This window comes from Macaca nemestrina, chromosome 15, assembly GCF_043159975.1.
Source record: "Macaca nemestrina isolate mMacNem1 chromosome 15, mMacNem.hap1, whole genome shotgun sequence".
NCBI classification, from domain to species: Eukaryota; Metazoa; Chordata; class Mammalia; order Primates; family Cercopithecidae; genus Macaca; species Macaca nemestrina.
The window spans coordinates 106,254,321-106,272,731 of NC_092139.1; the positions used below are offsets into that span (position 1 = coordinate 106,254,321).

Genomic DNA, 18,411 nt, shown 5'->3' on the forward strand with positions numbered 1-18,411 from the left:
TGCAAATTAGTTCTAACCTTAGTAATTACTGGTTTCTGATGGGGGAGAGGAGCAGTCATCATGTCTTAAATTTATTTTCTTCCAGTGTCAACAACCTCTCTTCCCCACAGATATTAGCATTGTGCTGACCTCATCACCACAAAAGTGGAACTTAATCAGTGCTTAGGCCGGGCGAGGTGGCTCACGCCTGTCATCTCAGCTCTTTGAGAGGCCGAGGCGGGAGGATCACAAGGACAGGAGTTCGAGACCAGCCTGGCCAACATGGTGAAACACCCGTCTCTACTAAAAATACAAAAAGTAGCCAGGCGTGGTGGCACATGCCTGTAGTCCCAGCTACTTGGGAGGCTGAGGCAGGAGAATCACTTGAACCTGGGAGGCAGAGGCTGCAGTGAGCTGAGATCGTGCCACTGCACTCCAGCCTGGGCGACAGAGTGAGACTTTGTCTCAAAAATAAATAAATAAATAAATAAATAAATAAATAATCAGTGCTCACTGAACTGAAAGACAATTACATCCTTTCATAAAATATTACTTGGTGCCAAGCCCTAGGCTGGCACCCCAAGTATAAAGTAGGGTAGCAAATTCTGTTCAAACGAACCCAAGAAACCAGCGTTTTGGAGATAATAGTTAAGCCAAAAGCCTACATTTCCCTTTTTGGTAGTGAATATACCTTTTGCGGTATTCTGTACTCGTAAGCTTTTTTCTGAGCTCTGCTTGGCCGAAGAGGTTTTTTCATTGGGTGAATTTGCACTAAAAAACTTCAGGAGACAAAAGAGAAAGAGAGGGAGAAACAGAGAAACAGAGAGAGAGAGAACAAAATAAAATTGGTAGTGAGAGAAATACAAAAAAATAATACATGCAATTTCTTTGCTATTTCTTATTGTTCTCAGCAAAGGAACATGCAGAACCAGACCTTTCCGGTCCTCCCAGGAGCATGGCAGACAGCAGTGGCTGATGTGGAGAACACATGGGCTGGGGACCCAGGCCAACCAGGGCTCCAGTCCCAGTTCTCTCACTCAACAGCCAGTGATCTGGGGCAAGTCATCAAACCTCTTTACCACCTTGGTTTCCTTGTAGGATTAAGTCAGTGAATGCATGCAAATTACAGGAGTGCTCATGGTGAGTGCTCCAAAAACACTGCCATCATCCTTGATGCAATCACCTTTTCCAGCAAATGTTTCACTGGGCAAATACTAATGTGTCTGCACTGGGCAAACACTGAAATCTAGCCCCTGGCTTGAGGAGTTTCCAGGGGAAATAACAGGAAATGGACAGTTACACTGAAGTGTGGAAAGCATCCCATATTTGTTATAGAGAGGCAACAGAAGTTAGGATTCTGTTTGAATGTGACAGAGACTCAAAATAACAGTGGCTCAAAATAGGTAGAAATTTCTCTTCCACCAGCCTGGGCAACACAGTGAGACCTTGTCTCTAAAAAAAAAAAAAAAAAAAAAAAAAAAAAAAAAAAAATATTAGCCAAGCACGCTGGTGTGTACCTGTAGTCCCAGCTACCTGGGAGGCTGAGGTGGGAGGATTGCTTGAGCCTGGAAGGTTGGGGCTGCAGTGAGCCATGACTGTGCCACTGTACTCTAGCCTGGGCAACAGAGCAAAACTCTGTCTTTAAATAAGTAAATATAAATACATTTCTCTCCCACATAAAAGTCTGAAGGCGGGCAAGCCTGGGCTTATATGGTGTTTCTAAGCACTGGTGGTGCTAAGTCCTCAGGGATTCTGACTTCTTTTTTTTTTTTTTTTTTTTTTGAGATGGAATCTTGCTCTGTTGCTTAGGCTGGAGTGTAATGGCACGATCTCAGCTCACTGCAACATTTGCCTCCCGGGTTCAAGCAATTCTCTTACCTCAGCCTCCCAAGTAGCTGGGATTACAGGTGTCTGCCACCACGCTCAGCTAATTTTTGTTCTTTTATTGGAGATGGGTTTTCACCATGTTGCCAGGTTGGTCTCGAGCTCCTGACCTCAAGTGATCCACCCGCCTTGGACTCCCACAGTGCCAGGATTATAGGCATGAGCCACTGCTCCAGGACAGATTCTGACTTCTTCCAGCTTTCATAAGATAAAATAAGACCCTTGTTCCTTTTTTTTTTTGTTTGAGATGGCATTTTGCTCTTGCTGCCCCGGGTGGAGTACAATGGCACGATCTTGGCTCACTGCAACCTCCGCCTCCCGGGTTCAAGTGATACTCCTGCCTCAGCCTCCCGAGTAGCTGGGATTACAGGTGTGTGCCACCACACCTGGCTAATTTTGTATTTTTAGGAGAGAACATGTTCACCATGTTGGCCAGGCTGGTCTCAAACTCCTGACCTCAGGTGATCTGCCCGACTTGGCCTCTCAAAGTGCTGGGATTACAGGTGTGAGCCACCGCGCCCAGGCAAGATCCTTGTTCTTAGGGTCCAAGGAGGCATCTGGAGCTCCTGCCATCACATTCACATTACAGGCAGCAGGAGGGAGGAAAGGACAAAGAGATAAAGCTGTTTTTTAAGGAAGGTTTCCAGAAACTGCCACAAAACACATCTACTTACATCTCATTAAGTAGATCTTAGTCATGTGGCCGCACATAGAGGTAGGGGAGGCCAGGAAATACAATCTTTATTTCGGCCAGGTACATGCCCAGCAAAAAATCAGAGCTTTTCTTTTCACAGGTGAAGGGGACAACAGATATTGGGAAACAACTCATAGTTGGCCACAAGCAGTATGAGGAGAATATCACGGGCAGCTAGAGCGCAGAACGCTGGATTCTGTCTGGGCGAGAGCTGGAGGGCTTCCAAGCAGAGAAGACACTCGCATTCTGTCTTTAAGGATGAGTAGGAGGTTGGCAATGTTAGACAGATGGCCCACCAAGTGGCAGACAAGCAGTCCACCAGCCTCAACAACAACCGTTCGCTTTTATAGAAATGTGATATTTGAATGGGCAGGAGAAAGCAGAAAGGACTTCCCAGACATCATGCAGCTGGCTGTCCAAAAGCTCCTGATTTTTATAGTGTTGAGGTGGTTGCAGGGAAAACACTCCCAGGGCTCAATGAAGCATCAGTGCTCATTCTTTTTCTTTTCTTTTCTTTCTTTTTTTTTTTTTTTTCTTGAGGTGGAGTTTCACTCTTGTGGCCCAGGCTAGAGTGCAATGGCACGATCTCGGCTCACTGCAAGCTCCACTTCCCGGGTTCAAGAGATTATCCTGTCTCAGCCTCTCGAGTAGCTGGGACTACAGGCACCCGCCACCACGCCCGGCTAGTTTTTTGTATTTTAGTAGAGAGGGGGTTTCGCCATATTGGCGAGGCTGGTGTCAAACTCCTGACCTCAGGTGCTCTGCCCGCCTTGGCCTCCCAAAGTGCTGGGATTACAGGCATGAACCACAGCGCCTGGCCGTTTTTTTTTTTTTTTTTTTTAAAGAGACAGTGTCTTACTCTGTCACCCAGGCTGTAGTGCAGTGGTACGATCACAGCTCACTGCAGCCTCAAACTCCCGGGCTCAAGTGAATCTTCTGCTTCAGCCTCCTGAGGAGCTGGGTCCACAGGCATGTACCACCACACCTGGCTAATTAAAAATATATATATTTTTGGTAGAGACAGGGGGTCTCACTATGTTGCCCAGGTTGGTCTCAAACTCCTGGACTCAAGCCATCCTCCCACCTTAGTCCTCCAAAATGTTAGGATTACAGGCCTGAGCCACCACTCCTGGCAAGGCTCATTCTTTTTTTTTTTTTTTTTTTGAGACGGAGTCTCGCTCTGTTGCCCAGGCTGGAGTGCAGTGGCCGGATCTCAGCTCACTGCAGGCTCATCCAGGCTCATTCTTAACAGGCCTCAGAGAGGTCTGCAGTGGAGCAGAGAACAGTGCGGGGGATTTGCCTGGGTTTCAGTGACTAGACCCTGCTACTTGCTGGAGAGGCAGCTTGCTGATGCAGAAAGAGCTCAGACTGACAGTGTCCTGACATCAGCTGAGGTCAGCTGTGTGGCCTGGGGCAAGCCATTCACCCCCTCAGTCTATTACTTCCTTTGTCAAATAAAGATAAGAAGTAATAATGACCCACCTTGCAGGGCTGATGTAAGGACTAGAGAAGATATATGCAAAGAAAACTTGAACATGGGAGGCCGAGGTTGCGGTGAGCTGAGATTGCGCTATTGCACTCTAGCCTGGGCAATAAGAGCAAAACTCCATCTCAAAAACAAAACAAAACAAAACACGCTGAACATGGTGGACTCCCCATAGAGACCATGCCCTTCCACTTAGAAAGTACTTTCCTGGGCCGGGCGTGGTGGCTCACGCCTGTAATCCCAGCACTTTGGGAGGCTGAGGAGGGCCAATCACGAGGTCAGGAGTTTGAGACCATCCTGACCAACATGGTGAAAATCCGTCTCTACCAAAAATAAAAAAATTAGCTGGGGGTGGCGGTGGGCACCTGTAACCCCAGCTACTCGGGAGGCTGAAGTAGGAGAATCACTAGAACCCAGGAGGCAGAGGTTGCAGTGAGCCGAGATCACGCTACTGCACTCCAGCCTGGGTGACAGGGTGAGACTCCATCTCAAAAAAAAAAAGTACTTTCCTGTCCATTCTCTCATGTTGTGACCAGCCACCACCCCACGGGTGTATGAGGCAAGGTGACTATCATAAGGGTTGGGGGTGAACCAAGACTGTTCTAAGACCCCCTGTCCCAGCACAGCATAGAGGAGAGGGAAGTGTTCTAGCCCACCTGGCCACCCAGCTGCTCACATTCAGCACGCTGAGGGCTCAGTTGTTACTGTACAGTGTTGGAGGGGGAGCCTATATTTGAGCTACTATGAGATATAATCTAGGGATGCCTAGAAATGTCTGGGTGGGGAGAGAGCTGCACAGACCTGGAATTAGCAGGTATGGACACGAGCTGGAGAAATCTGAGTCATTATTGTTAAGGACACTGACTATATCTATGCTGTGGAACTTGGGAAAATTCTGGTTAAATTAGTAGATATTCTGACAAGACATAACTAAACGACAATCTCTGGGACCTTGGTTACCCCTAGATTGAATCTATAAGAATGAATACCAGTCGTGATGCCCATTTTGTGGATAAAAACATGGAGGCCTAGATTTGCCTCAAGGCATGTAACTGATAGCAGGCATCACCTAGATGCCTAGGTCTTGGTGCCTAGGTCTCCTGGCACCAAGTCCAGAGAAGGCCAGTACCGTACCCCAGTGCCTTTGCCTGTGGCTCCACAGTGGTCATGCACTCCTAGTTCCCAAATTTTGGCTTGGGTAGAAATTGTTCTCTCTGTAAGCCAGGCCTCTCCTCCAAAGTCCCGTCTTGTATATCTACCTACTTGGCATCTATCTTCATTTGCACTTTTCATTGGCATCTTAAAGTTAACAAGTTCAAAGTTGAACTCTTGATAGCTTTCCGCTAACTCAAACCCTACACTGTCCATCTCGGTAAATGGCACCATTCAGATGCTGAAGCCGCACGCCTGGGAGGCAACCTTCAACTCCGTCCTTTCTTCCCCCACTTCTCCTCCCCACTCCCAAAGCCATCGCACTAGCAAGTGTTGAAAGACCCATCTCCCAATGCGTCAGGTCTGCTTCTTGCCACCTTCTATATTTGTCATTTAGACAAATACAGAAGCCTCCCAGCTGGTTTTTCCGTGCCCCTCCAACACATCCTCCATATTCAAAAGACAGTGTGATCTTTAAAAAATACAAATCACATCATGTCGTCCCTAATGTAATGAATTCTCATGGCACTTCAATTATATCCATATTCATGTTGCTTTCTATGATGCTTTTAACTCTGCAGCATCCAGCCCTGTCTACCTCCCAGCCTTGGCTTGTGCCTCTCTTCTCCTCACTCTCTGGGGTACAGTATTGGCCTTCTCTGTTTCCTGAACACTCGAGCTCTTTTTTACCTGCCTCGGGGCCTTTGCACATGCTGTCCCTTCTTCCTGGAAGGTTCTGCCATTTACTCTTCCAATGGCTGACTCCTCATCTCTTGGTTCTCAGCTCAAATGGCATCTTCTGGGGTCATTACTTGCTACATGTGTGATTTTTTTTCTTCACATATGTGAGACCCATCCCCAAGGTAAAAGACTTAGGCCGGGCGCAGTGGCTCAAGCCTGTAATCCCAGCACTTTGGGAGGCCGAGACGGGCGGATCACGAGGTCAGGAGATGGAGACCATCCTGGCTAACACGGTGAAACCCCGTCTCTACTAAAAAATACAAAAAACTAGCCGGGTGAGGCGGCGGGCGCCTGTGGTCCCAGCTACTCGGGAGGCTGAGGCGGAAGAGTGGCCTGGACCCGGGAGGCGGAGCTTGCAGTGAGCTGAGATCCGGCCACTGCACTCCAGCCTGGGCAACAGAGCAAGACTCCGTCTCAAAAAAAAAAAAAAAAAAAAAGACTTAAGTTGCAGCTGGGGTGCAGACATTTCACCTAGGCTCTACCTGCAGATACACCACCCCTGCCTGAGACTTCAAGATGGAAATGAGCAACGGGGAGGAAATGGGAAGCATGTGGACTCCAGTTTTTAGAGAGGCTGTTAACAGGAGCAACTGGTTTTTCAAGAAGCAGTGTAGAACTTTTAACATCCAGTCCTCAGTCACACTGGCACACAGTGGCACACCTTGGCAGAGGCACTATGGTTTGGGCATCATTCTTGGTAGCATGGCCTCTGAAGCTAACACAGAGGCTCTTCCAGGGGAGCTGTGCGCCTTTAATGCATTTCTTTCTGCTTAAACTAGCTGCAGTGGATTCTATGGTTTGCAGCTGAGAACTGTGATGATGATTCCTCCTTACAGAAGCCTTCCTTCACTGTCTTTTTTTTTTTTTTTTTTTTTGGCTCTACAAAAACTCTACCAAAAAAAAAAAATTTTTTTTGCCTCAGCCTCCTCAGGAGCTGGGTCCACAGGCATGTACCACCACACCTGGCTAATTAAAAAAATATATTTTTTTGGTAGAGACAGGGGATCTCACTATGTTGCCCAGGTTGGTCTCAAACTCCTGGGCTCAAGCCATCCTCCCACCTTAGTCCCCCAAAATGTTTGTTTGTTTTCCCCCCTGCAAGGACCTAGGTCCAAGGTCCTAGCCCAGGGATGTCCTTGGACCCTGACAATGCAGTTTCTAGCCATCTCATCATCTTCCCAGAGACAAAGCTCAGGATCCTAATACTACGTGTTTGCACCTGATATATATAATGGGGGAAGGTGTGTACAACTGGGTTTCACAGATGCTGGGAGTCCCTGAAATGTATGCCTTCCTGGCTCAAAGACATCCTTTTTCTTAATCTCCAGCTGTGTTTCTCTAGGTACCACCCTTGTATAAGATGATAAGAGCTAATGTTTATTGAGCTCTTACTCTGTGCTATGCTATTTGTTGAGTGCTTGCATATAAGATCACATTTAATGCCCACATCGTGACTGATTTCTCTAGGTACCCATTTTACTGATAAGAAAACTGAGGTTCAGGGAGATGAAATGACTCATCTAAGAGCTAGAATTCTTTTTTTTTTTTTGAGACAGGGTCTCGCTCTGCTGCCCAGGCTGGAGTGCAGTAGTGGAGTGCAGCTCACTGCAACCTCTGCCTCCTGGGTTCAAGCAATTCTCGTGCCTCAGTCCCCTAAGTAGCTGGGACCACAGGTGTGTGGCACTACGCCCGTCTACTTTTTGTGTTTTTAGTAGAGACAGGGTTTCACCATGTTGGCCAGGTTAAGAGCTAGGATTCTAATCCATGCCTAATTTGATAGTCTGGTCTCTCCACTATATACCACTTCTCCAGGTTCAGGACATGGGGAGCTAGGAAAGGGGGGCACAGAGCTGAGCCACTGTACAGAGAGGCAGAGGAGAAGATCCTGCCTGCTGCTCTCTTCATCTCTCTGGTGTTCTCTCTCCCTGTCATTTTCTCCCTGAGATTCCATTTCCTAAAACTTTTCTATCTTTAAAAATACTTATTAAATGAACAAATGACTCAGTCTCTAATAGGTAGGTGTCCTAATTTATAGCTGGGTCTCAGAGCAGAAGCCAGCTCTGTGGTTAGATACGTTTTCATTTCCACTGTGCAAATCCCTAACACTTAAACAAGCGAAGGGCAGACAGCAGGTAAGAGACGGAAAGTAATTGCAATTCATTCCCCTGAATTGTGGACTCTCAGACAGACTATTGCCATTGAAAAGCATATTTTGAACACAGCCAGCTCTTTCATTGAGCAGATGGGAAAACGTGTCTGCTCTTGACAAGAGAGGCTCTATCTCCACCACAAAACCCAATTACTCCCTCTATCCTGGTTTGCCCATTAAAACTGCAGCTGTGCTTAAGGTTCCAGAGTTTTTGATTATTTCTATTTTGGGGGCAGTAAATGGAATCTCTTAACTAGGTTCCTGAAATAACTGTCAGAGAGTTTACGTATTTCAGTACAAAGACCACACGCTTGTTTCAAGCCACTGTGACAGGCGGTACCCAAACACTCAATAATATTTTGGTCTTGGTCTCTGAGTGCTGCGGTCCCTCTGCAGTACCTGCGTCGTCTGCACTTTTTGGGAACTGATGTTTACAGAGTACCGTCATATGCTAAGCACAGGGCCAAAGTTTACATAGATGACCTCGTTCACAAAGTCCAGAAATATTTGTTAAGTGTCTTCTTTGTGTTAGGTCTGTTCTAGGAGGTAAAAGAGAGAACAGCAATAACTGCTGCCCAGGCTGGAGTGCAGTGGTACGATCTCAGCTCACTGCAACCTCAGCTCACTGCAACCTCTGCCCCCTGGTTCAAGCAATTCTCCTGCCTCAGCCTCCCCCGTAGCTGGGATTATAGGCATATGCCACCATGCCCAACTAATTTATGTATTTTTAGTAGAGATGGGGTTTCACCATGTTGGCCAGACTGGTCTCAAACTCCCGACCTCAAGTGATCCTCCTGCCTGGGCCTCCCAAAGTGCTGGGATTACAGGCTTGAGCCACCTCGCCCGGACAGTTTACCTCTAAGAGAGGGAGACAAACTCCAAACAACACATCAACCCAACAGGAAGATAAGTACTGTACAGAGAGTGAGACAGGCGATGGGACGCCAGTGGCTGGCCGTCAGGGACAGCTTCTCTAGGGCAATGACAGTGAACCTGGCATCTGAGGGACAAGGAGGAGCCAGCTTTCTCCTCTGGATCCCTGAGGAAAGCAGATTCCAGGCAAAGAGGACAGCGAGTGCAAAGGCCCAACCAGGCATAGACCTGGCACATCCAAGAGGCAGAAGGAAGTCCAGTGCCTGGTGCTGCGGGAGGGAATGGGTGCCAGGCACCTGGAATCGGGGGGCCTGATTCTGTACCGCACTGCAAGTCAGGTGAACGAGACTGGATTTTATTCCAAATGCAATGAAGAAGTTATTGGAGGTTTCAAGCAGGAATGACCCCATCTGATGTATACCTGTAAAAGGTTACTCTGGTCACTGTGTGGAGGCTGGGTTGGAGCTACAAGTAAAAGAAAGGAGCCTAGGTGGCAGCTGCTGCAGTCAGCCCGGCAAGAGAGAACATCGGGGGCTAGGAGTCAGGTGCTTTCCTCACCTGGCTAAGTCTCAGATCCTCCTGGTGTGGCTGAGAGGGCTGGTGGGCAGACCAGTGCAAGTTCCGGGAGAGGCCAGGACGAAGGTGGGTCACTGGCGTGTGGGCGGTATTTGAAGCTACCAGACCAGATGAGGCCACCCAGGGAGAACATGTAGATATAGTAAGGAAGGGGGCTTGGGAAAGAGTAGACTGACAGGACAGGGAGCTGGCAGAGAAGATGGAGAGGGGTCAGCCAGTGAGGAAGGAAGACACTGTCAAAAGTCTAGCAACAAAGAAGCCAAGAGAACAAAGCGTCTCAAGAAGATGGGAGTGGCCAACCACACCAAACAGGTTAGAGGAGTGACTCAGTCCAAGCCAGTGTGGTCCCCGCGCTGTTGCCAAGAGCAGCTGCAGTGGCTGCCGAGGGTAGGAACCTGACAGGAGTAGCCAGGCAGAGATGGGGTTACAGAGGCATCTTCCAAGAAGTTCTGGGCCGGGTGTGGTGGCTCACGCCTGTAATCCCAGCACTTTGGAAGGCCGAGGTGGGTGGATCGCCTGAGGTCAGGAGTTCGAGGCTAGCCTGGCCAACATGGTGAAACCCTGTCTCTGCTAAAAATACAAAAAAAGTTAGCCGGGCATGGTGGCACAAGCCTGTAATCCCAGCTACTCAGGAAGCTGAGGCAGGAGAATCGCTTGAAACCAGAAGGCGGAGGTTGCAGTGAGCCAAGATTGCACCACTGCACTCCAGCCTGGGCTATAAGAGTGAAACTCCGCCGGGCGCGGTGGCTCAAGCCTGTAATCCCAGCACTTTGGGAGGCCGAGGCGGGCGGATCACAAGGTCAGGAGATCGAGACCACAGTGAAACCCCGTCTCTACTAAAAATACAAAAAATTAGCCGGGCGTGGTGGCGGGCGCCTGTAGTCCCAGCTACTCAGGAGGCTGAGGCAGGAGAATGGCGGGAACCCGGGAGGCGGAGCTTGCAGTGAGCCGAGATCGCGCCACTGCACTCCAGCCTGGGCAACAGCGTGAGACTCCGTCTCAAAAAAAAAAAAAAAAAAAAAAAAAAAGAGTGAAACTCCGTCTCATCGGGCGGATCACGAGGTCAGGAGATCGAGACCATCCTGGCTAACCCGGTGAAACCCCGTCTCTACTAAAAAATTAAAAAAAAAAAAAAACTAGCCGGGCGAAGTGGCGGGCACCTGTAGTTCCAGCTACTCGGGAGGCTGAGGCAGGAGAATGGCGTGAACCGGGAGGCAGAGCTTGCAGTGAGCTGAGATCTGGCCACTGCACTCCAGCCTGGGCGACAGAGCGAGACTCCGTCTCAAAAAAAAAAAAAAAAGAGTGAAACTCCGTCTCATAAAAAAAGAAGTTCTGGAGTGAAAGGGAGCAGAAGATGGGGATGTGGAGTTGAGATAAGAGATGCTGAAAGCACCGCTGTTCAGTGACGGGAATGACCCCACAGAATGGGAGGAAATGAGGATGCAGCAAAGAGGGGCGCTAAGGGCATCTCTCCTTGGGAAGCCGAGAGGGCCGAGGTTCAGAACACAGGTTGGGGACTGAGCCGGGAGGGGAGCAGGGCCTCTCCGTAGGCACAGAGATGGCAGACGGCGAGGGTGCAGAGCGGGGCAGGATGTCTTGGTGGTGGGAAGGCACGGGCCTTCCTGCTGACTGCTCGTGATTTCTCAGTGAAGACCTTCCCTGGGTGGTGCTGGGGGGGAGGGCAGGTGGGGAAGGACGCCCTGCAGGGGAAGTGTTTTGAAGGTGGGAGAACCTGGGCATGCTAGGGCAGTACAGTGGTGCGGCCAGGCAGCACTGAGTGCCCTTCTGAGCTATGGGGTCGCACAGTCTTCAGAATGTCTGCAAGAAGGCACCATGGTTGTTATACCTATTTTAGACCTGTAGAAACAAAGTCTTAGGGAAGTCAAATAACTTGCCTGAGGCCACACAGCTAGAATCTGAACCTGTGAGAACATATATATATATATATATATATATATATATATATATATATATTTATATATATATATATATTTTTTTTTTTGAGACAGAGTCTTGCTCTGTCACCCAGGCTGGAGTGCAGTGGCACGATCTCAGCTCACTGCAACCTCCACCTCCTGGGTTAGAGCAATTCTCCTGCCTCAGCCTCCCCAGTAGCTAGGACTACAGGTGTGCGCCACCACACCCGGCTAATTTTTTCTATTTTTAGTAGAGATGGGGTTTCACCGTGCTAGCCAAGATGGTCTCGATCTCCTGACCTTGTGATCCGCCCACCTCGGACTCCCAAAGTGCTGGGATTATAGGCTGAGCTTCTGCACCCAGCCAGAGGAGGCTGTCTTAATGAATGTAGTCTCTAATGCCATTTATTAAGGAAGTATGTATTAGAAATGGGGCATTCAGGTACTAGAAGTGGGAATGTTCTCCTAGGGTGTAAAGATTAGTGGAGAGGCTGGGCCTGGTGGCTCACACCTATAATTGAAGTGCTTCAGGAGGCTGAGGTGGGAAGACTGCTTGAGCTAGAAGTTCAAGACCACCCACCTCTACTAAAAATTCATGGTGACACGTTCCAGCTACTCAGGAGGTTAAGGCAGTAGGATCACTTGAATCCAGGAGGTTGAGGCTGCAGTGAGCTATGATCACACCACAGCACTCTGGCCTGGGCAACAGAGTGAGACCCTGTCTCTAAAAGAATAAACCAATTAAAAAAAAAGATTGGGGGGCGGGAAACAGCCATGATCACAGTAATAACCAAATAATTACATGAGTGCTCTGAAGGATAGGGACATTGGTCTGTATAACAAGGATCCTCATCCAGCCCAGAGGGGCAGAACGCTGACCCTGAGGATGAGAGTGAAGGGGGTCAGAATCTGTCATCCCAAAATAGGCCACTTTGCATAAGAATTATTTTGAGCTGAAGGCAATTGAAAAACAGCAGATGCAGGAAATCTCTTTAAAATTCCACTTCCCATCTAAAAGCAGAGCATAAATTTTCCTTTGTGAAGGTGTCCCTGCTTCCCATCTCCAGTATCAGGAAGAAGAGACAACTTATCACTGGAGATAGCACCCTTGAATCTGCATATACAAATCTTATTGATATATATATTGAATCCTTATCTTCCATTAGTTTCTCCCATATATTTACCTTCCCACAATTTACCATCCCTGGAAGCCCAAACCTCTTTTCCTTTGTCTTGTCACATCTCCACAATTAACTGCTCTTTGTTAGGGTGGTATGTGAACTCTCAGACCTAGCCACTTCTTTGAGGTTTTCACTTTTTTCCAATGAAGTCCTGTGTCATGTAAAAATATGAACATCAAATAAAATTTGAATGCCTTTTTCCTGTTACACTGTCTGTCTTTTGTCAGTTTAACTTGTAGGGATCCATACACTTTGCCTAAGAGGGTAGATAAAAGGTTTTTTTCCCTCCCTACAAGAATCTGAACTAAGATGGAAGGATGACTATATATCTCTTAGACCAGGGGTTGGCAAACTTTTTCTGCAAAAAGCCACATGACAAATATTTGGCTTTCCAGGTCATAAAGTCTTTATTGCAAGTATTCAACTCTGCTGTTTCAGTGCGAAGGTAGTTGTAGACAATAGTAAATGAATGGCCATGGCTGTGCGCCAATAAAGCTTTATTTTCAAAAACAGGCAGTGAAAGGTCTGATTCATAGTTTGCTAAACCCTGCCCTGGATTTTTTTTTCCAGTTCTTCAGAAAAAGAAAAAAAAAAAAAGGCCTTTATTTGTGGCATTTGGCTAACTGCATGCTTTCAATGTCTCTGGACTTGGGAGTTGGGAGGAAATGCTGACAGTGACAATGGCAGTGGTGATGGGAGTTTACCTGGGACAAGAAGAACAGGAGGTACAGAGGCCACATACAGGAAGGGAGTGTGGTATACAAGGAACTGAAAGAAGTCCCCCATGGCAGGACCCCTGAGAGCCCAGGAGGGTGGAGAAGGGGTTGAGCTAGATGAGCAAGGCTGTGCAAGTCAGTCTACTCTAAAGGCCAGAGGAAGCATTCTGGGGTGTGGAGGGTGTAGTTTTATCGGCTAGAAGTAGGACTTTTTTTTTTTTTTTTTTTTGAGACAGAGTCTTGCTCTGTCACCCAGGCTGGAGTGCAGTGGTGTGACCTCAACTCTCTGCAACCTCTGCCTCCCAGGTTCAAGCAATTCTTGTGCCTCAGCCTCCTGAGTAGCTGGGACTACAGGTGTGTGCCACCAAGCCTGGCTAATTTTTGTATTCTTAGTAGAGACGGGGTTTCACCATGTGGACCAGGCTGGTCTTGGACTCCTGGCCTCAAGTGATCTGCCTGCCTCGGGCTCCCAAAGTATTGGGATTACAGGCGTGAGTCACTGTGCCTGGCCTGGAAGTAGGGTTTTTAGGGTCGGGGGATAGGATAGAGTCAGGTGGTGATGGGATGATGTACTTAGCTTTGCACTTTGAAAAGATGGCCCTAGAAGTATCTGAGAACCTGAGGGAGACCAGTTAGGTGCCTACTGCAGTAGTGATGGGAACTCAAACTAGGGTGGTGGGAGTGGAAGAGTGAGAAACAGGTGGTTCTGGGAGGTACGTCAGAAGGAACATCAATAGGGCAGAGGATAAAGTAGGTATCAGGGATGACTGCTAGGTTTCAGGTTTGCCATGAGGATTAGTGGAGAAAAAAATAAGTAAAAGCATCTTGCACTGCAGCCTACACTGAAAACCTGGTTCCTTCCCTTTCTCTTCTCAATCGCTACATTTCTGTGAATGCGCCTTAGTGCGCCACTTACCCACTTAGTGCGCCACTTACCCACCCACTTACCCACCCAAGTGAGGAGCCTCCCGGGGCTCCTCACTTAGAAGATGGGGTAGACCTGGGCAAGGGGTACAGAGATGTGCAACTAACAGGAGGCCACTGATGCTCCAGAAGAACCCACGGTTTCTGAAGCTTATGGGGCCCCAAGGGGTCCCGGTCTGTGCCTCCCCACTTACCTGAGGGTGGCAGAATTTCCTGCTCTGGCCTGGCTTCTGGGAGAAGGCTCTCGTACCAGCAAACAAAGAAAACTCTCTCCCTATAGAAGGGAAAAAGCTGTTATTAGTTCGTCTTGTCATGGGGCAATGAAGATTGCAGCCCAGGAGCTTGAAACAGCCTCCTTTCTGGAGAGAGTGACACCCAGAAAGTCTGTTGACTCCACCTGCTGGGCAAGTTACCCAACCCTGATCCTGTTAGACTGTGCACAGTATCTCCCTCTAGGGTGAATGCACCAATTAAAGGAAATAATGTATGCACAGGGCTGGGCAAGGTGGCTCACACCTGCAATCCCAGCACTTTGGGAAGCCGAGGTGGGTGGATCACGAAGTCAGGAGATCGAGACCATCCTGGCTAACACGGTGAAACTCCGTCTCTACTAAAAAAAAAAAATACAAAAAATTAGCCGGGCATGGTGGCGGGCTCCTGTAATCCCAGCTACTCGGGAGGCTGAGGCAGGAGAATGGCGTGAACTCGGGAGGCGGAGCTTGCAGTGAGCCGAGATCGCGCCACTGCATTCCAGCCTGGGCGACAGAGCAAGACTCTGTCTCAAAAAAAAAATAATAATAATAATAATAATAATAATGTATACACAGCCCTGTGCATAGGGTAGACACTCAACCCACAGGAAAAAAAGGACTGGCTTCAGAAGAAAAACCAGTTTGGAGCTCTGCAAAATTAAAATGCTTAAATGCTTAAGAAACAATCTATCAAATTCATAGCTGTTAAATTTAATATTCATTAAAATGTCATTAAACTCAGACAATTTATGGGTTAGGTTTTTCTTCACTTTGAAAAAACTCCCTGAGTCGGCCGGGCACGGTGGCTCACGCCTATAATCCCAGCACTTTGGGAGGCCAAGGTGGGCAGATTGCTTGAGCTCAGGAGTTTGAGACTAGCCTGGGCAACATGGTGAAACCCTGTCTCACCCTGTATTTTTGTACTAAAAATACAAAAATTAGCCGGGTGTGGTGGCGCATGCCTGTAATCCCAGCTACTCAGGAGGCTGAGGCTCGAGAATCGCTTGAACCAGAAGGCAGAGGTTGCAGTGAGCTGAGATCACGCCGCTGCACTCCAGCCCGGGTGACATAGACTGTCTAAAAAAAAAAAAAAAGAAAGAAAGAAAGGAAGGAAGGAAGGAAGGAAAAGAAAAGAAGAGGAAAAAAAACCTCCCTGAGTGTGCATGATGACTACTGGGAAATCATATCTATGAAGGGATCAAGAAATGGAAATGCTTAGAGAGCTAACAGGTAAAAGTGTTGGGAGGCTGAGGCAGGAGGATCACCTGAACCTGGGAGGCGGAGGTTGCAGTGAGCCGAGATCATGCCATTGCACTCCAGCCTGGGCGACAGAGCGAGAGTCTGTCTCAAAAAAAAACCAAAAAGCGTCTGGCCCTGAGTGAGTACCAGCTTATCATTTCCAGCTAGTAACCACCACCGTGCTCTGCTCCAAGGGTTTCAGGTATTCTCTTCCTTTGTGCCCTAAACCAGGGCTTCTCAAACTAGAACATGCTTCTAGATCACTGGAAGTCCTCCTGATCAACTGCAGAGTCGGAGTCAGTAGATTTGGAGAGATACTGATGCTGCAGGTCCTTGGACCAACACACCCTTCAAATCTCAACTCAAACGCCACGTACTAGCCTTCTCAGGGCTGGACTGAATCCCTCCAGTGCAGTGCCCAATCCCTTGCAGGACGATTGTGTGGCCTGAATTTCCCACCAGATCATAAGGAGGTGAGGTTGGAGGTGGAACTCTACTCCAGACCTAATTGAAGACTAGCTCCCTAAGACATGCCCACCAGGCGTCAAGTCAGTTTATCATTCCCTAGCAATGACCGGACCTGGAATTTACCACCCCTTTTTCCAGAAATTTCTGAATAACCTGCCCCTTAATTTGCCTGTAATTAAACATGGGTATAAATGAGCCTGCAGAACTGGCCCTGAGCTCTTGTTCTCAACACACTGCTTATGGGGTAGCCCTACTCTGCAGAAGCAGTCAGAGGGCTGCCATAGTCAAGGTGAGACACTTTGTTCTACCCCCAGCTCATCCTTGAATTCCTTCCTGGGCAACGCCTTGAACCTTTCCAGGCAGAAGTCCCAATTCTGGGGTTCCTTGGCCCTGCAACAGAGGGACTGGGCTTGCCACCACCACCGTGTTCCCAGTGCTGAGCAGAGTACCTGGCACCCAGAGCTCATCATGTGTCTGCTGAGTACAACAGAAAAGCTGACCTTGGACAAGTCGCTTCTCTGAGCTTTAGTTTCCTCATCTGTGAATTGGATTTAGTGTGTACTTCAGCAGGCTGTCGTGAGGATTAAATAAAATGGGCTGGCCAGGCACGGGGGCTCACGTCTGTAATCTCAGCACTTTGGGAGGCCGAGGCAGGTGGATCATTTGAGGTCAGGAGTTCAAGACCAGCCCAGCCAACATGGGGAAACCCCATCTCTACTAAAAATACAAAAATTAGCTGGGCTTGGTGGCGGGTGCCTATAATCCCAGCTACTCGGGAGGATGAGGCAGGAGAATTGCTTGAACCTGGGAGGCGGAGGTTGCAGTAAGCTGAGATCACGCCACCGCACTCCAGCCTGGGTGACAGAGTGAGACTCTATCTCCAAAAAAAAAAAAAAAAAAAAAAAAAAAGAGGCAGAGAGCTCATCACAGTGCCTTGCACATAGGTAGACACTCATCATCTGGCATCCACTATTCCAATACAAAATTCCATCCCCTGCCTCCCAATGATTATGTTGTACACTACAGTCCACAAGCACAAAGAATTTTGGTGGCTAGTTTGGGGGTACCCAAGAGAGAACCTGACCAGAGGACAACAATGCCAAGGCCTCTCCTCCCTCAGTTAGATAGTAGTTGGGTATGGCAGCGGCAAAGAAGGCAGGAGGCTGTAACTGCTAACTTACCCTTTATCAGTCTTCTTCTGTGTAACATTAATTCTTCTCTGCGGAATCGCTCTGGGTCTAGTTCTGAGTAGTTCCAGCTGTCATAGCTCTGTGGGCTAGGATAGGTGCCTAAGGGAGGAGGCAAGAGTGAGAATGGGGCCAGGCGCGGTGGATCACGCCCGTAATCCCAGAACTTTGAGAAGCCAAGGTGGGAGGTCACTTGAGCACAGGAGACCAGCCTGGGCAACATAGTGGGACCCCGTCTCTATTTAAAAAGAAATTAAAAAAAGAGTGAGAATGGAGGCTTCTGCAAAAGAGGCCTGGGGAGCCCCTGCTGGTTCCTGGGAGGCTGGGCTTCCAGTGTTAGCCCTGCCCCATACCAGCCTGGTGGCCTTGGGTGAGTCACTTCCTCTCTAGAGGCTTCCTCATCCGGAACACGGGGATGATGACCTTGCCCTACCTGTCCGCTGGGAGTAAGGGTCAGAACACACCGGTGTGTGAGTCCCTGACATGCTTTGCAAATGTGAAGACATCATAGTTATTTGTTTTCCATGTCCCCTGTTCTGGCTAGACCACGAGTTCCCTGAGAACAGGGGCTGGGTCTTCTTCAGCTTTATACCTCTAGGACTCTAGGTCTGGCACATAATAAATACAATAGGTGCTTAGTAAATGTTTGTTTAACATGATCACATTTAGCTTAGTGCCAGAAATGGTTTCTCTCTATATGTTTGACAGTGATGCTTCCAAGGATTACTTGAGACATTTGAGCCACTGTGCAAAGCTGCTGGCTCCGCTAGACAAAGTGGACAGGGGGGTTATTTATACAGGGAATAAACTGGGGTAAGGAGGTGCAGCCTTGGATGTTAAAGGGAATAGCAAGGTGGAACAGCAAAAAGAGAAGACAGTCAGAAAATGGGAGGCAGGGTGGCATAACAGTCAAAGACCCAGCTTTGGAGTGGCACAGCCCTGGAATGAACACCTGTGCAGTGGCTCACACCTGTAATCCCAGCACTTTGGGAGGC

At 48.4% G+C, this 18,411-nt stretch overlaps 1 protein-coding gene across 12 annotated transcripts in view; it reads right to left on the bottom strand.

Annotated features, from left to right (window-relative positions):
* LOC105464444 (family with sequence similarity 227 member A) overlaps positions 1–18,411 on the bottom strand; it is an 80,131-nt gene that overhangs the window by 32,607 nt on the left and 29,113 nt on the right. For 11 of the 12 annotated variants that reach the window (XR_011614156.1, XR_011614158.1, XR_011614157.1 and 8 more), the window contains 3 exons: positions 17,411–17,518; positions 14,466–14,545; positions 671–758 (listed from right to left, as the gene is read on the bottom strand). Coding sequence is in view for 9 of the 12 variants with exons in the window: in XM_071080600.1 (XP_070936701.1) it covers positions 671–758; positions 14,466–14,545; positions 17,411–17,518 (276 nt within the window). In the remaining 3 variants the exon portion in view is untranslated. The remainder of the gene's footprint in view (positions 1–670; positions 759–14,465; positions 14,546–17,410; positions 17,519–18,411) is intronic. The other variant, XM_071080598.1, reaches the window with a different exon arrangement.